The sequence below is a fragment of the Loxodonta africana genome, chromosome 19, assembly GCF_030014295.1.
Source record: "Loxodonta africana isolate mLoxAfr1 chromosome 19, mLoxAfr1.hap2, whole genome shotgun sequence".
Lineage (NCBI taxonomy): Eukaryota > Metazoa > Chordata > Mammalia > Proboscidea > Elephantidae > Loxodonta > Loxodonta africana.
In genome coordinates this window covers 48,447,809-48,461,863 of record NC_087360.1, presented here as the reverse complement: position 1 = coordinate 48,461,863, position 14,055 = coordinate 48,447,809, and the positions used below count along the sequence as shown (strand labels likewise).

The following is a 14,055-nucleotide window of genomic DNA, read 5'->3' as shown; positions in this document are numbered from 1 at the left end:
TGTTGTACAGCTGTACCGTTATCGTTAGGACTCTGAAAGTTATGGACAAAATGTAGGCAAGGAGCTGAACATGAAATATATCATATAAAGGTGCCATGTGAAATGAGGACCAGGCCTGGTCCTTTATTCACCAGTGACTGGAATATAGTAGACATTTTTAGTCAAATAAACAAGGTAAATAACAGGGCTTGGAGGGAGTTGTTTGTTAACATAGGAGTGCGCAAACTTTCAGAGGCAGAGTACTCAGATTCCAATTGTTTTCTCCTGGCAGGATCCAAAGAATGAAGGCCAGGGAAGTGCTGTGTCAGTGACAGTAGAGCTGGGGTGTTTGGGGAAGCGTTGAAGGCATGTACAATTTAAAGGGAACCAGATAAATTATAAAACACAATGCAAAGCACTTGGCACAATGTTTTGCACACAGTAGGCATGCCAAAAATGATAAAAGCCTGAATAAAATATGCCCCCCATGTTTTCTATCATTTTTCACCTCTGTAATAGAACCTGGAATTTTAAGTTATTTCATAGAAACATTCCTGGGATAAAAGGAAAAGAAATATAGCGCATAGGCCATTACGTACAGCAAGGCTGGTTGTGTTAAGGCAAGGGGTGTGAAAAAAGGAGAGAAAAGTAAGGAACAAAAATGTGAAGGTGAAGGAGGTGGACTAGGTTAGCACAAAGACTTTTACAATCTGCAAAGTGCTATGTGGGGAGGGTAAGAAAGCTCTCCTTTTAACTCTGACATTCTTGTCAGAGTTGTTATTATATTAAGAATTTTCTAAATCTTTCTCCCCTTATTTATCTCTGCTTCTTATATATCATTACATAGTTTTATTTTGCCTGACATTATCTCCTCCTTGTCCTAATAACCTCAACTTTCTCCCCAGCATTTCTTTCCACTCGTCTCGCTCAACTGGCCACAACATAAAATGGTTGCAAGTTTAATGTACCTGTATTATGTTCCTATATTTAATTAAAATATTAGAGTAACAATTTATAAGACTTGTTTTTCAAAAAAATACATTAAATTGTTTTCTATTTCCATATAATTGACTTGATTTTTCTTGTGGGTCAGTGGTCTTCTAATGAAAACAAGGGTCACCTCCCCCCCCCCCCCCATGCTCTAAAAGCTGTGGTGTCCAATTCGGAAGCCGCTAAACCTGTTGCTATTGAGACAATTCCAACTCATGGCGACCCCACACGTTAGAGTAGAATTGCCCCCATAGGGCTTTCTTGGCTGTAATCTTTGCTGAAGCAGATTGCCAGGCCTTTCTTCTGTGGTACCATGGGGTGGGTTCGGAACTGCCAACCTTTAGGTTAGCAGTTGAGTACACTAATTACACATAAAGGAGTCCCTGGGTGACCCAAGTGGTTAAGCACTCAGCTGCTAACGAAAAGCTTGCGGGTTTGAGTCCAACCAGAGGCACCTTGGAAGAAAGGCCTGGAGAATTCTTCTTCTACTTCTGATAGCCCAGCCATTGAAAACCCTACAGAGTATAGTTTTACTCTGACATACATGTGGTCACCATGTTGGAATCAGCAACTAGTACTGGTAGTAAAATTAACTAAATTAAAAATTCAATTCATCAGTTGTACTAGCCATACTTCAAGTGCTCGATTGCCACACTGGCTAGTGTTTACCATATTGGACGGTGCTGATGCGGAATATTTCCATCATCACATAAAGTTCTATTAGAGAGCACTGTTCTAAAAAGTGGGATAAAATAAAGAAAAATTCAAGGAAACACCTATTTTAATTCTATTAGACTTGAATATGACATAGCAACCCAGAGAGTCCAACTCGAAACAAGTTGGGATTATCTAGTATAACATTCCCATACCTTAATACCCAGCTTGGTATACATACTAGTGTTCTCAGAAATGTGGTTCCTAGGCCAGCAGCATTAGAATCACCAGGAAATATGCTAGTACTGTAAATCCCTAGATCCACTCCAGACCTACTGAATCTGAAACTCTGGGGATGGGGCCTAGAAGGTGTCTTCTCAAGCCCTCCAGGTAATTCTGATACAAGTTAAAATTTGAGGTTCACTGCACTAGAGGCACAGTGGTTAAGAGCTCAGCTTCTGACATAAAGGCTGGCAGTTCGAATCCACCAGCTGCTCCTTGGAAACCCTAAATGGCCTTTCTACTCTGTTTTATAGGGTTGCTATGAATTGCAATCAACTCAACAGCAATGGGTTTTTCTGGCCCTAGAAAAATTACTGCACGTGTGTACCATGATACATATACTCATGGCAGCACAGTTAATTTAAAATATAAAAAAAAATAACCCAATTGTCTGCTGAAAGGACAAAGGATAAATTGTGGTTATATTTTTATAAAATGGACTATTATAAAGCAGTAAAAGTGAATGAACTATCATTATGTGGGATATTACGGACAGAACCTTACAAACATACTAAATGAAAAAAGCAAATCCAAGAAGACTATATACAATACGATAACACTTTTCTAGAGCCCCAAAGCTGGCAAAACGGCAAGTATATAATTCAGCTATAAATACATATGTTGTAAAACTGATTTAAAAGAGAAAAAAAAATGGCAGAGAGAACGACGACATTCATGAAGACAGCTGCCTTTACGGGACAGGCAGGGGACAGGGACGTGGAAGAGCGTACCAAGTTATTAGTAATGTGCTATTTCACGACTTAGCTAACAAATAATTTTCCTTTTAATTTTTAAATATATTAATATTATTTATTATATTCTTTTGTATGTATCGAACACATTAAAAAACATTTAAGCTTAGAGAGTCCTCAAGATTCTTACTAGTGTTTATATTTCATTAGGCAAATGTTTACATTGTTTTTCACCTTTCTTCAAATCTAGATGCTTAATACCAACAACATATATCTGAAATGACTACTATCAAAACCAGAAAACGAAGTATTTTCCAGACTAAGAATGCAAAGACACAGACATCAGTACGGAATTGAGATGTTTCCTGTACCAGTATCTGCAGCATCAGGCATGGTGTCTCACATTCAGAAGGCGCTTGGTAAGTGTTGGTTGAATGAATAAAGTATAGAAAAGATCTATGACTTGCACAGCTCATTACCGAGTATTCTGAAGTCAAGGTCTGCCAGAAAACCAGATTACGTTCAAGGTGTACAGAAGCTTTGTTTGTACTCATATCAGGTTACTGAGAAGCTACTCACTACATTCACATGTCTGAGCCCTCATTTCATTTTCCTTAAAACCACCTCTTACAGTTCTGCTCTGTCACACTGGGTTCCTGTTAGTCGAAAATCGACTTGATAGCACCTAATAACAACAGGGAATATTAAAAGGAGAACAATGGGAATTCTGAGGCATACGAAGGAAGGATGAAAGGTGCAAACGTAACTGATTTTTATTGGAGAAGCGTAAAAAATTTTTTTTAATTAAAGGTCCCAATTTTTTAGAACTGTGGCTTTCAAATGTTTCTGACTGTTCACCCCTTTAGTAAAACATTTTTGGTAATGTGCACAAATATACTGTACGTACATATATCTATTTATAAACCATATGCCACTGTGAGAAAGAGGTTTCCGTGAATGATATGAGGACTTTTATCAACTTAGACTATGAGCTTGCCAAAAAAATTCTTAAATAGTCATCATTAAATTTAGAGAAGTTCTGCCAAGTACAAGATTGACTTTCAACAACAACAAAAAAAGAATACAAAAAAGACAAAAAGAAAAAATGTGTACTAGCTTGTCTTCACACGCTGGAAAATATTTTTTATTAAATGTCTTGCTAACTGGGATGACCATATCCTATCATTAGCTAATATTTCAAGAACAATATACACACTTAGCTAGGGGATTTTTGTTAATACCTGAGATTAAATAGGATTTCAAACAGTCTTCTTTAAAATTTGGCATTTTTTGATTACTTCGCATATCTAAAGAAATCCATTTTTTTTTTTATGTCATAGTATGGCTGACAGTTTATACTCGAAGTGTCATCTCCGCCTTTTTTTTTTGGTGCTGTTTACTTTTGACTGCATAATTAATACTATCTTCAATTTGCAATTTCATTGAAAGGAATCTTTTAAAGCCACTTGACTTTTTGGTGAAGGTTAGTTCAGTTGAAACTGGATAATATATATCTTAACCCAGCATCAGTAAACTTCCATACATCACAATATAACAAAAGTAAATCAACAAATAAGGAAGCAGCTATCAACTTTTTCACATGTGAACATCCTGTTCTTTCAGAAGACTTGTGACCAGCTGACACATCCAGTGACTGGAGACGCTGGTGTCTTTCTAGATTAAAAAAATAGTTTTAATATTATTTTATATTTTTAAGTGAAAAATGTAAATAAAAGGTATACTATTTCTTCCTAAACTCCAGCTAATCACCTTTTACATCCTTTGTGGTACATCATCTCACTCCGGAAACCACTATTTCAGAGAACACATACCCCTCTCTTCGACATCAAAACACTCACTAGCTTTATTTAGTTGGTGTACAGGTATCACGGTGAGCATACGATGACTCCTGTAATAATTCCGTGCCTCCTCACCGAGCTTCACGGCCAAGCCTGGCAACCACTCAACAAGCATTATGGAAAGAAAACTTTTTGGAAAAACAGATTATTCTTATGGCCAGGAAACAATAATAGAGGCTAAGTAAATAGAGAGATAATGAAAGTGACACAGATACTCTAACTGGTGGACAGGAAATCAAACTAGCTCTTTGCTTCAGCATGTTCTTAACAAACATTCGTGTCATGATAATACCATCCCTGGCTAAACAGGACATATATATGTGTGTACATATATTTATATGTATATTTACATGTAGTTGTTGCCGTTGGGTCAATTCCGATTCATAACGACCCCCGTGTGTGCAGAGTAGAACTGTTCCACAGGGTTTTCAAGGCTGCGACCTTCTGGAAGTAAATTGCTAGGCCTGCCTTTGAGGCGCCTCTGGGTGAGTTTGAACCTCCAGACTTTGTTAGTTTACAGTTAGTAATTGAGTGCGTAACCATCTGCACCACCCAGGAACTCATTCAGAGATATATATGTAGACTGTTATGTATTATCCTGCTCTTTTTCGTCAAATAAGAGTAATTATAACATTGTTTATTAATCAGCTTAATGGAGAGGAGAGGAAACATTGATAATTTTGCTCTTTGGAAAAAAGATTTCTTAATATGTATTCCAACAGAGTAAGGATTATGGCATGGTTTATTTTCAATACTGAATCACACTAGCAACCTCCAGTTTATGTTTGTATAATCTTTGTAATATATTTATTTTTAATTATTTAAGATGCATTTCTCTAATCTTCTGAGGTTCTTTAGTAAACATTTTTAAAGTAAATAAAATTTATATCCAAAAATCTAACCTAGTTAAGACTAGATAGCTTTAAAAAAAAAAAAGCCTTATTGTAAATAGTATGGAGAGCCCAACTCAGCCAGTCTTTGGCAACAAAATTCAGTGGTTTCAGAAGAGATTTAGGGCACAGTTAAATATTTATAACTGGGTCTTAACATCTTGTCTTTTATGCAGTAACACAGCAGAGGTGTTGGATAAACCAAAAAAACCAAGCCCACTGCCGTCGAGTCGAGGTGTTGGATAAAAAAGGTCAAGTAGAGATTTGGTTTAGAGAACATATTATAATATACTACTAAATCTTTCTTCCAGCGACAATGTAAGTTTTAGATTTAGTAGCTAACCACAAAATAGGTTTAGAAAAAGTTAACAGAAATAATGTAAATCTTATGAAGCATATTTTGAGTTACCATTTATGAAAATTCAGAAACTTGAATTTATCCCAGTCCTGTTTTTGTATGAGTATTAAGTCTCCAAGACCAGGAAAACACAAAATTATAACCAAAAAACCACACTGTGGTTCAGATTTTGAACATGTTTACTCAAACTTACAGCATAGTGGGAAAGCCATTTTTATACTGTTGCAAAATGTCACTATTTAAAAATTCCTGTTTCCAGAATATGCAGGAAGCAAACTATTTAGCAAATAATTTCAGTGAGACCAAATTACCTTTACCTTAAAATCTAAGGCTTAACCACTTACTAGATATCATTTAGCCACACAATATATGTGCCTTGAACAGTCAAAATTTCCAAAGAAGCTGAACAACTTTTATGGGTGGGGCAAGAGCCTGAGAAGGAAAAGGATTCATTTTGGCTTGCTCTGACCTTGGAGAAATATTTAGTACCACACCCTCACACAGCAAACAGTACTGCCAAATCAGTCCATTTTGGTCTCTCCTCAGTCCTCTAAGGAACTAAAATAAAGCGAAATAATAAAGCGAGTACAGAAGTTTGGCAGCGGCAAGGCTTGGGGGCTTGGGGCACCTAAATGAGAGGGGGTAAAAAAAATCAAGAAAGCCTCCCAATTTTCAATCCTCTGTTCTACTTTGAATGAAGGAATATTTTATTAACCCACTGATAAAAAGTTTAATTTTTTCTTTAACCTGATCAATCTCACAACGCCTTCATCATTACTATCACTTTCTTGAGCAGACCATTACTCAGCACGAAGGTGGAAACAAGCCTTCTACAACCCAGCTGAACCAGGGGTGGGGAAGCGGTGTCTTCGGCGATTAGATGGAAACAGGAACATCAGCACTAAGGTCTCAGGTGACAGCGTCCCTCCCCACACCCTCGGTCCCCTCCTTTCTCCGGACCCAGGTCCTGGATTTGGGAACGATTAAGCACAAGCCTGACCTGCACTGGTCCCCGGGGCAGTTGAGAAGTTGAAGGGCAAGCTTAGGCAAGAAATTAGGATTGGGAGGAGGCCGCGGGAGGCCGATGTTCACCTCCCGGACACCCCCCGCGCCCCGGCGCGCGCCACCTCCCAGCCCCTTTACCCAACTTCAGCCCTTTGCCCTCCGACTCTCTCTGCCCTGCGAGCTCTTTCTGTACTCCTCTGCCCTCGCCCCCAGAGCCGGCCCCGCCTCACCTCCTCCCGACCCCCTTACCTTTCCATTCTTGGGGCTGCCGTTAAGGAACAGGGTCACCCGCCTCATCGCGCTGCCCCCACCAGGTCCTGAGTGAGCCGCCACCCTCCCACCTTTTTCCCCTCCCACCTTTTTCTCCTCCCGCCCTTCCCCTCCCTCCACCCACTTGGACTCTCCTCCCTTCGCCACCTTCCTTCTCTTACTCACAGACAAATACACACTCTCCGTCCCACACCCCAGGGTTGGCGGGTCCTCCTTCCCACCCCGCCCCTATGCTCCTCAGCCTGCCTGGGGCCCTTCCCCCACCGCTCCGAGACTGACTCTAATTTCCACCAATCAACGGGCAGGAATGACCGGCATTCAGCCAATCATGATCCTGCACTGGGAGGGCTCATACGAACCCAGACGGGGTGGAGGGAGGGAAGAGAGGTTGTAGACGGGAAGGGTTATCAGCCAATTAGAGCAGAACCCGGAGCCCACCGGCCGCTCGATGCATAACTGGGCAGGCGCAAAACTAATACTAGGCAGCACAAGAAGAGCTTATCTGCATATGAAGGCGGGGTTTGGGGAAAAGAGCGGAGCGCTAGGAGTGACCTACACCGCTCTAACCCCGCCCACTCTCAACCCACAAAGGAAACGGCTGCAGCCAGGACTGGCTGATTGGGTAAGAGCCCGCCCGTCGTTCTGTCTTGATTGGCTCAAAGGTTCTTTTCGAAGTTCGCAGCATCCAACCGAAAAGTGGGGGGCGGAGTTGAAGTGCCAACCGAAGGGTTACTCCGCGAGACTTACATGGAAAGTAGTCCCATAACCCAAGATAGAAGCTGGTTTTTCTGGCCAATGGGTCACCCTCAGCTATCGGTGGCTTCTCGCTCAGTGCAGGCAGCGAGTCCGCTTCCTGCGACAGCGAGGTAGAGGCTTGGGAGAGTTGGAGGTGCAAGTGGACACGTGCGGCTGGTTGCCGGCGTAGAGATCTGTGGGGCTACGCTCTGACGCTGAGGAGGCGGGGTCGGCGATTTGAATTCAGCGGCGGGGGATCGCGGAGCGGCTGGAGGTGAGTGTTTAGGTAGAGGGGAACCTCCCCGGTTGTGGTGTCGGGCGGCGGGGAACCCTGAGGTGGGCAGGAGCCAGAGAGAAGAACGGCGGAGCAGCCGTTTACGAGCTACTGCTCAGCCCCGGTGGCTGCCAGCTTAGCGAGCAACAGTTGATTTCCCAAGCCGAACCTTCAGGCACGTAGAGCCGAGGTCAAGAAACTTGAAGAGATAGAGACATCGTACCAGGCCTTCCCCCCAGTTTTGCTGACACCGTCTCTCGTGTGCTGCAGAGATTTCAATATAAACCGAAGCGACAGGAAATCAAAGTTGCGGGAGTGAGAGGTAGGACAAGTGCCCTGGTTTGGGCTTCAAATACAGTGCAACAGTGCTGTTTCTTAAGGGTGTATCCTGCCCTTCGGAGACAGTGGCCCTCATTCAACCTACTCGGATCACCTGGAATGTTTTTTAAAATGCAGAATCCAGGGACCATCGAGATTCACTGAATCAGAATTCCTGAGACTCCACAAAGTTGCATTTTTAACAGGTTACCCAGATGATTCAGGTGTTCACTAAGGTTTGAAAAGCCATGGCAAACAGTGTAGGGTCCTGAATAGCAGTTTCCCCCATTTCTTTAATATGAGCTGCAGAAGTACTCTGTTGACATCTACATACCTTTGTAGATTGTATTAGAATTCAGCGTTGAATGAGGATCTTGCTAGAATCACATTAAGTTTTGGGGTGGAGTTATTTATATTTTTCTTTTTTTTTTTAGATGGATACCAGTTTAAAAGGCAAGGAGCTCCTTGAAACGAAGGACAAAGAGTCTGCTATTAACAATGCTGGTGTGTAGTGATCTCTTGTGATCTTGTGGAAACTAAGGCATAGATATTTTGCTTGATAATGACGTTTAGCCTCAACAATATATTACTGTCTGTTTCAGAAAATACCTCTTTCATGTTGGGAAATGGGGAGCTTGTAACTCCTCAGAAACATGAAGCAGAAGTGACGCCTAATCTTTGCAGACCAGACATATTTAAATCACCTTTGAACTTTTCCACTGTAACTGTAGAGCAATTGGGAATTACACCTGAAAGCTTTGTTAAGAACACTCCAGGTAACAGAAATTGTCATTCTATTGTAGTGCTTTTCAATTTTAAAGATAACCTTAATATAATTCACTTTTATTCATCCATCCTGTTTATCTTGTTATTTTATGTATCTAAAATGTTTGATTCTGTCAGCTCACTTGCCAAAAGGAGACTTCCCTGCACTTGCACAGCCATCCAGCATAGCAGGACATCAGGCAGCTGGCCAGCGTGATAATGTTCCTAAGTCAGAGATGTGCTGTATACCCAGTGGGAAAGAATGTGTACAGATCCCTTTTTGACATGACGTAAGAGAATATATCCTATAAATAGTAAAACAGTTTATGTTCAGGAATGGCAAATATAAGAGAAAATTGAGGAACAATTAAAATATAATGTGGAATGATTGGGGTGTACTTCTTTCAAAATCACAAACAAAATTGACTCAGGGGCTAATCTCCAAGGAGCGGAAAGTCACCTGTGAATTTCTGATTTAGGTGAAGAAAGAAACAAAGGAATGGAACAGAATTTAGAAATGGAGGATATGGGAGACTGCAAAGTCAAGGGGCACTAAGCTAAGCAATGTTTGAGACAAGGCCAAGGTGTTCTCTCTTCAAGAATATCACTTTTAGAAAAGCTAGGTGCATTTTGTGTGCTTGGACACACGGCCAGAATTCAGGGTACTTGGACACACGGCCAGAATTCAGGGTACTATGCTGAAGTATGTAAGTGTGGTACAATGAGTTCCTTTATGTGGCCTTTGAATTTGCTCTTTGGAAAAAAAATTTGGGAGACCTCCCAAGCTGTATTCTACCACAGCTTGTTACTTTTGCCTGGAGAGGGCCAATCTCTGCCTGTAGAGAATGTTACTGTTGTAGAAGACCTGAGTGGATTGACATCTGGGCAGTGGAGTATTGGTTGAACTGAGGTGGAGGAGCCCTAGTGGTGCAGTGGTTAAGTGCTCAGCTGCTAACCTGGAGTTTGGTTCTTCAAACCCACCATCCTGTCCGTGGGAGAAAGATGTGGCAGTCTGCTTCCATAAAGATTTACAGCTTTGGAAACCCTATGGGGCAGTTCTGCTCTGTCCTACAGGGTCTCTGTGAGTTGGAATCAACTTGACAGCAGGGAGTTTGAACTTTGGCTTGGTGAGGGAGGCCCTGCATTCTAAGAGATGAGGATTGGTATATATAAAGGACTGAAGTGTAGGTTTTCAGGGCTACTTGGTTGACAAGAGCTGGGAGGCAAGTGTGTCTTTGACACAGAAGTCCTGTGCTTAAAACCCTCCCAGTCCCAGTTTAAAAAAAAAAAAAGCTGCAGCTGAGAGAGCACCTTAGCAAGCTGCTACACTGGCTATGAGTTGGGCCAGCTAGTGGCTGACAGCAGTGCTGGTGTTGCTGAACCAGTCTGCAGAGAAAGGGCAAAGAGATGCAACAGCTAAGAGCCTCGTGGTGGGGAGGCCTGCCCAGCAGAGAAGGCATCTTCCCAGCAAAGAAGGCAGCTGCCAGCAGAGAAACTATGCCCACTGATTGCTTGCTGAGAGCTGTTCAGCAGAGAGCTTATCTGCTTATGATCCTTTTTGCTCTGAGAGCTGTCCTGCACTGAAGAATGCATGGATGTGCTCTCCACTTTGGGGACTCTTCCAGACCTTGTCTTTGTGTTTCCTGACACTGATCCTGAGTTGTTCCTGTTACTTCCAAGGTGATCTTGACCCTGCATTGTAGCCTCTTACTTCCCTAATAAACCACATAACTGAGTATGATCTTTGAGTTCTGTGTGGCCGTTACAATGAATTATCGAACGCAGCAGAGAAGTAGAAAGTGCTGTAGGGAAAGCCTAAAGCCTGTTGCCATCGAGTCAGTTCCAACTCATAGCGAGCAGCTGGTGTCAAATAATGAAAAAGGAAGGTGGAGATTGGCTTGACTTCTGCCTCATAGAAACCAACTTTGCGCTTATCCTGATTCTTATCGCTTATGAATTTAGACAAGTCATTATGCTATAGATATACTAACAGAAGCAAAATTGTCTTGAAATATTAAGAACTTGATAGAGTTCATGTGCCTAGGTGGAGATCCTTCCCTTTCAGCCTGTGGGTATGTTGTTGTTAAAGCTGCTATCAAATCGCCTCAACTCATGGCGACCCCAAGAACAATAAAATGAAACGCGGCCTGGTCCTGCGTCATCCTCATGATCAATTGCAGATTGGACCGCTGTGATCCATAGGATTTTCAATGGCTGATTTTTGGAAGTGGATAACCAGGTCCTTCTTAGTCTGTTAGTTGTGTCAGTCTGGAAGCTCTCCTGAGATCTGTTCAGCAACATAGCAACATGCAAGCCTCCACTGATAGACAAGTGGTGACTGCACATGAGGTACATTGGCCAGGAGTCAAACCCAGGTCTCCTGCATGGAACGCAAAAAGTCCACCACTGAACCACCACTGCCTCCTTCCTTGGGGATGAGACTAATTCAGAAAAAGAAATTCTTGGTCAAAGCAAGCAATTGCCTGTTGCTGTTTGCAGGAAATATGGAACAAAAACAAGAAGCATTAAGTATGTTCATGTGTTCATTCAACAACTATTTAGTGAATGCCTTCCATGTACTAGACATGGAACAAATCAGTGGACAAAACAAAAAGTTCCTATCTAGAACCATTCCCAAAGCCAACTCTTCAGACATGGATTGGACTGGACAATGGGTTGGAGAGGGATGCTAGTGAGGAGTGAGCTTCTTGGATCAGGTGGACACTTGAGACTATGTTGGCATCTCCTGCCTGGAGGGGAGAGGAGGGTGGAGGGGGTTAGAAGCTGGTGAAATGGACACAAAAAGAGAGTGGAGGGAGAGAGTAATTGGGCGTATGTAGTAAGGTGTATGTAAGTTTTTGTGTGAGAGACTGACTTGATTTGTAAACTTTTACTTAAAGCACAATAAAAATTATTTTAAAAAAAAAGTTCTTATCTAGCTGATACTCTGTGAACGACTTTGCCAGTCTTTCTCTTAGATTTCTGTACCATGTGTTAATCATATTTTCTTTATCAGGTTGGTACATTATGGGTAATCAGGACATGATTACTGATGACTGTTTGAATTTAAAAGAGTTTTCATTACAGGAAAGCCATCATCTTATCTTAAAAAATCTAGACGGCGTTCTACAATTGGTGCTCGGGGCTCTCCTGAAACAAACCATTTGATTCGTTTCATTGCTCAGCAGCGAAATTTAAAGAATGCACAGAAATCTTCTTTGGCACAGAATTCCCCTTTTCAGGTATGATTTTCCTCTAAGTTCTGTCGTGGACTCTTTTGGGGAGAATGTCTAGTCTGATAAAAAGTCGTGTGATCTTCCTTCTTGCGCATTGCGTCCGTTTTGGATCTGGAGAGACACTTTCTCTGTGTCCTACACGGAATGTGCAGTTGGCATAAATGTTGATGTTGAGTATGGATGTGTCACAGTTAAGGGACCCTGGGTAGATACGGCTTTTTAAAGGAGCTTTTTATTTTATTTTGCAAAATTTTGGGGGGAGATTAATGTCTGCTTTTTATTTATTTTTTTTATAATGAGGTGAGGCAATATTTTCCAACCCTTTTATTCTTTTGTCTCTAAATGTCTGATTTTTTCATGACTAATGGGAGTTGGAATGTAGGGTCAGGCCCCACCCCCCACCCCCAGGACAAAATGTTCTGGGGGCAATCTTGTGGAAGGCAGCGAATGAATTGTTTGCTCATGGGGACGTATTTAGATTTTTTTTTTCAAATTTTTATCCAAAATGACACATGCTCCTGAAACGTCAAGTAGTAGTATAAGCCTTGCTTGGAAAAGTCTGCAGCTTACCCTTGAAGGACAACTACTTTTGATTCGTTTGCATTTTTCTGGTATTGTTCTTCCTGTTTTTAAATAACATGCTTATATTGCCACTTCTTTATTTTTTAATTTTAACTGTTATTTGTAAGGCTGTATAGTATAGTGCTGTGGTTTTCAAAGTTAGTCTGAAGACGCCTGGGGGTCCCTGAATCCCTTTCAGCAGGTCCATGAGGTCAAAGCTATTTTTGTAAATACACTAAGACATTATTTGCCTTTATTCACTGTTTTGGTCCTTGCAGTCATGGTACAAAAGTAATGTTGGGTAAAGACTTTTTGGCACCTTAGCATGAATCAAGGCAGTGACACCAAGCTGTGATTGTATTTTTCACAGCTGTGCATTCACAATAAAAATAATAGTAATAATGCCAGTTTCACTTAAGAATGTCCTTGATAAAGCAATAATATATTATAATGTAGCCTGTCTGTTTCAGCTCCTGTAGCCCTGGCATTCCTCGATTCCTCGGCAGTATTTACTGGCATCTATCCTCCCTCCGTTTGTGCTCCTCCGTTCTGTGTCTAATGTGCTCTTTTTATAACTCAGAAGTGATATTTAGGACATACCCTACACTGACATAGCCTCATTAACAACAAAGAAAACCCCATTGCCAAATGGGATTACAGTCACAGGTACAGATGTTAGGATTTCAACACATATTTTGGAGGGGCACAGTTCAATACGTAATAGCTTGTATCCACCACCACTGTGACCTTGACAATGATAGACTTTTCAGATAGATCAGTAGGGGTATGGATGAATGTGATGTTTTGATATTGTGTAATAAAATGTGTCAATCTTGGGAGATCTGCATTGCTCAGTAAATCAATATTGTCTGAATGACCAATGTATGATGGTACAAAGGCATATCCTGAAATTGCAAAATAGATCAGTAGATTTAAACAAAAGAATACAAAATGTTCATTGATGTGATTTCATATCTGATGTTGTGACTAACCTTTAAGAAATTTTTGTTGGTTTTTGGTGTAATATTAAGGAAGAATAGCCACCATTCTGAAAAGGCTATTAAATATTCCTCTTTTGATAAATACAGATAGATAGATAGATGCTGTAGAGTTGACTCCAACTCACGGAGACCTTATCTGCAACAGATAGAAACATTGCCTGCTCTTGTGTCATCTTCAAGATCTCA

General features: G+C 41.3%; 2 protein-coding genes across 7 annotated transcripts in view; one reads left to right on the top strand and one right to left on the bottom strand.

Annotated features, from left to right (window-relative positions):
* Nucleotides 1–7,202, bottom strand: part of KCTD9 (potassium channel tetramerization domain containing 9) — a 30,267-nt gene extending 23,065 nt beyond the window's left edge. For 2 of the 5 annotated variants that reach the window (XM_003412468.4, XM_010592363.3), the window contains exon 1: nucleotides 6,959–7,068. In XM_003412468.4, the coding sequence (XP_003412516.1) occupies nucleotides 6,959–7,006 (48 nt within the window). In that variant the 5' untranslated portion in view covers nucleotides 7,007–7,068. Of the gene's footprint in view, nucleotides 1–3,076; nucleotides 6,877–6,958; nucleotides 7,069–7,144 lie in introns of those variants that run through there. The other 3 variants (XM_064272676.1, XM_010592364.3, XM_064272677.1) reach the window with 3 other exon arrangements.
* The window catches only part of CDCA2 (cell division cycle associated 2), a 44,745-nt gene continuing 37,739 nt past the window's right edge, over nucleotides 7,050–14,055 (top strand). The window contains exons 1-4 of one of the 2 annotated variants that reach the window (XM_010592362.3): nucleotides 7,050–7,988; nucleotides 8,741–8,810; nucleotides 8,909–9,082; nucleotides 12,159–12,313. In XM_010592362.3, coding sequence (XP_010590664.1) covers nucleotides 8,741–8,810; nucleotides 8,909–9,082; nucleotides 12,159–12,313 — 399 coding nt within the window. In that variant the 5' untranslated portion in view covers nucleotides 7,050–7,988. Of the gene's footprint in view, nucleotides 8,311–8,740; nucleotides 8,811–8,908; nucleotides 9,083–12,158; nucleotides 12,314–14,055 lie in introns of both variants that reach the window. The other variant, XM_010592361.3, reaches the window with a different exon arrangement.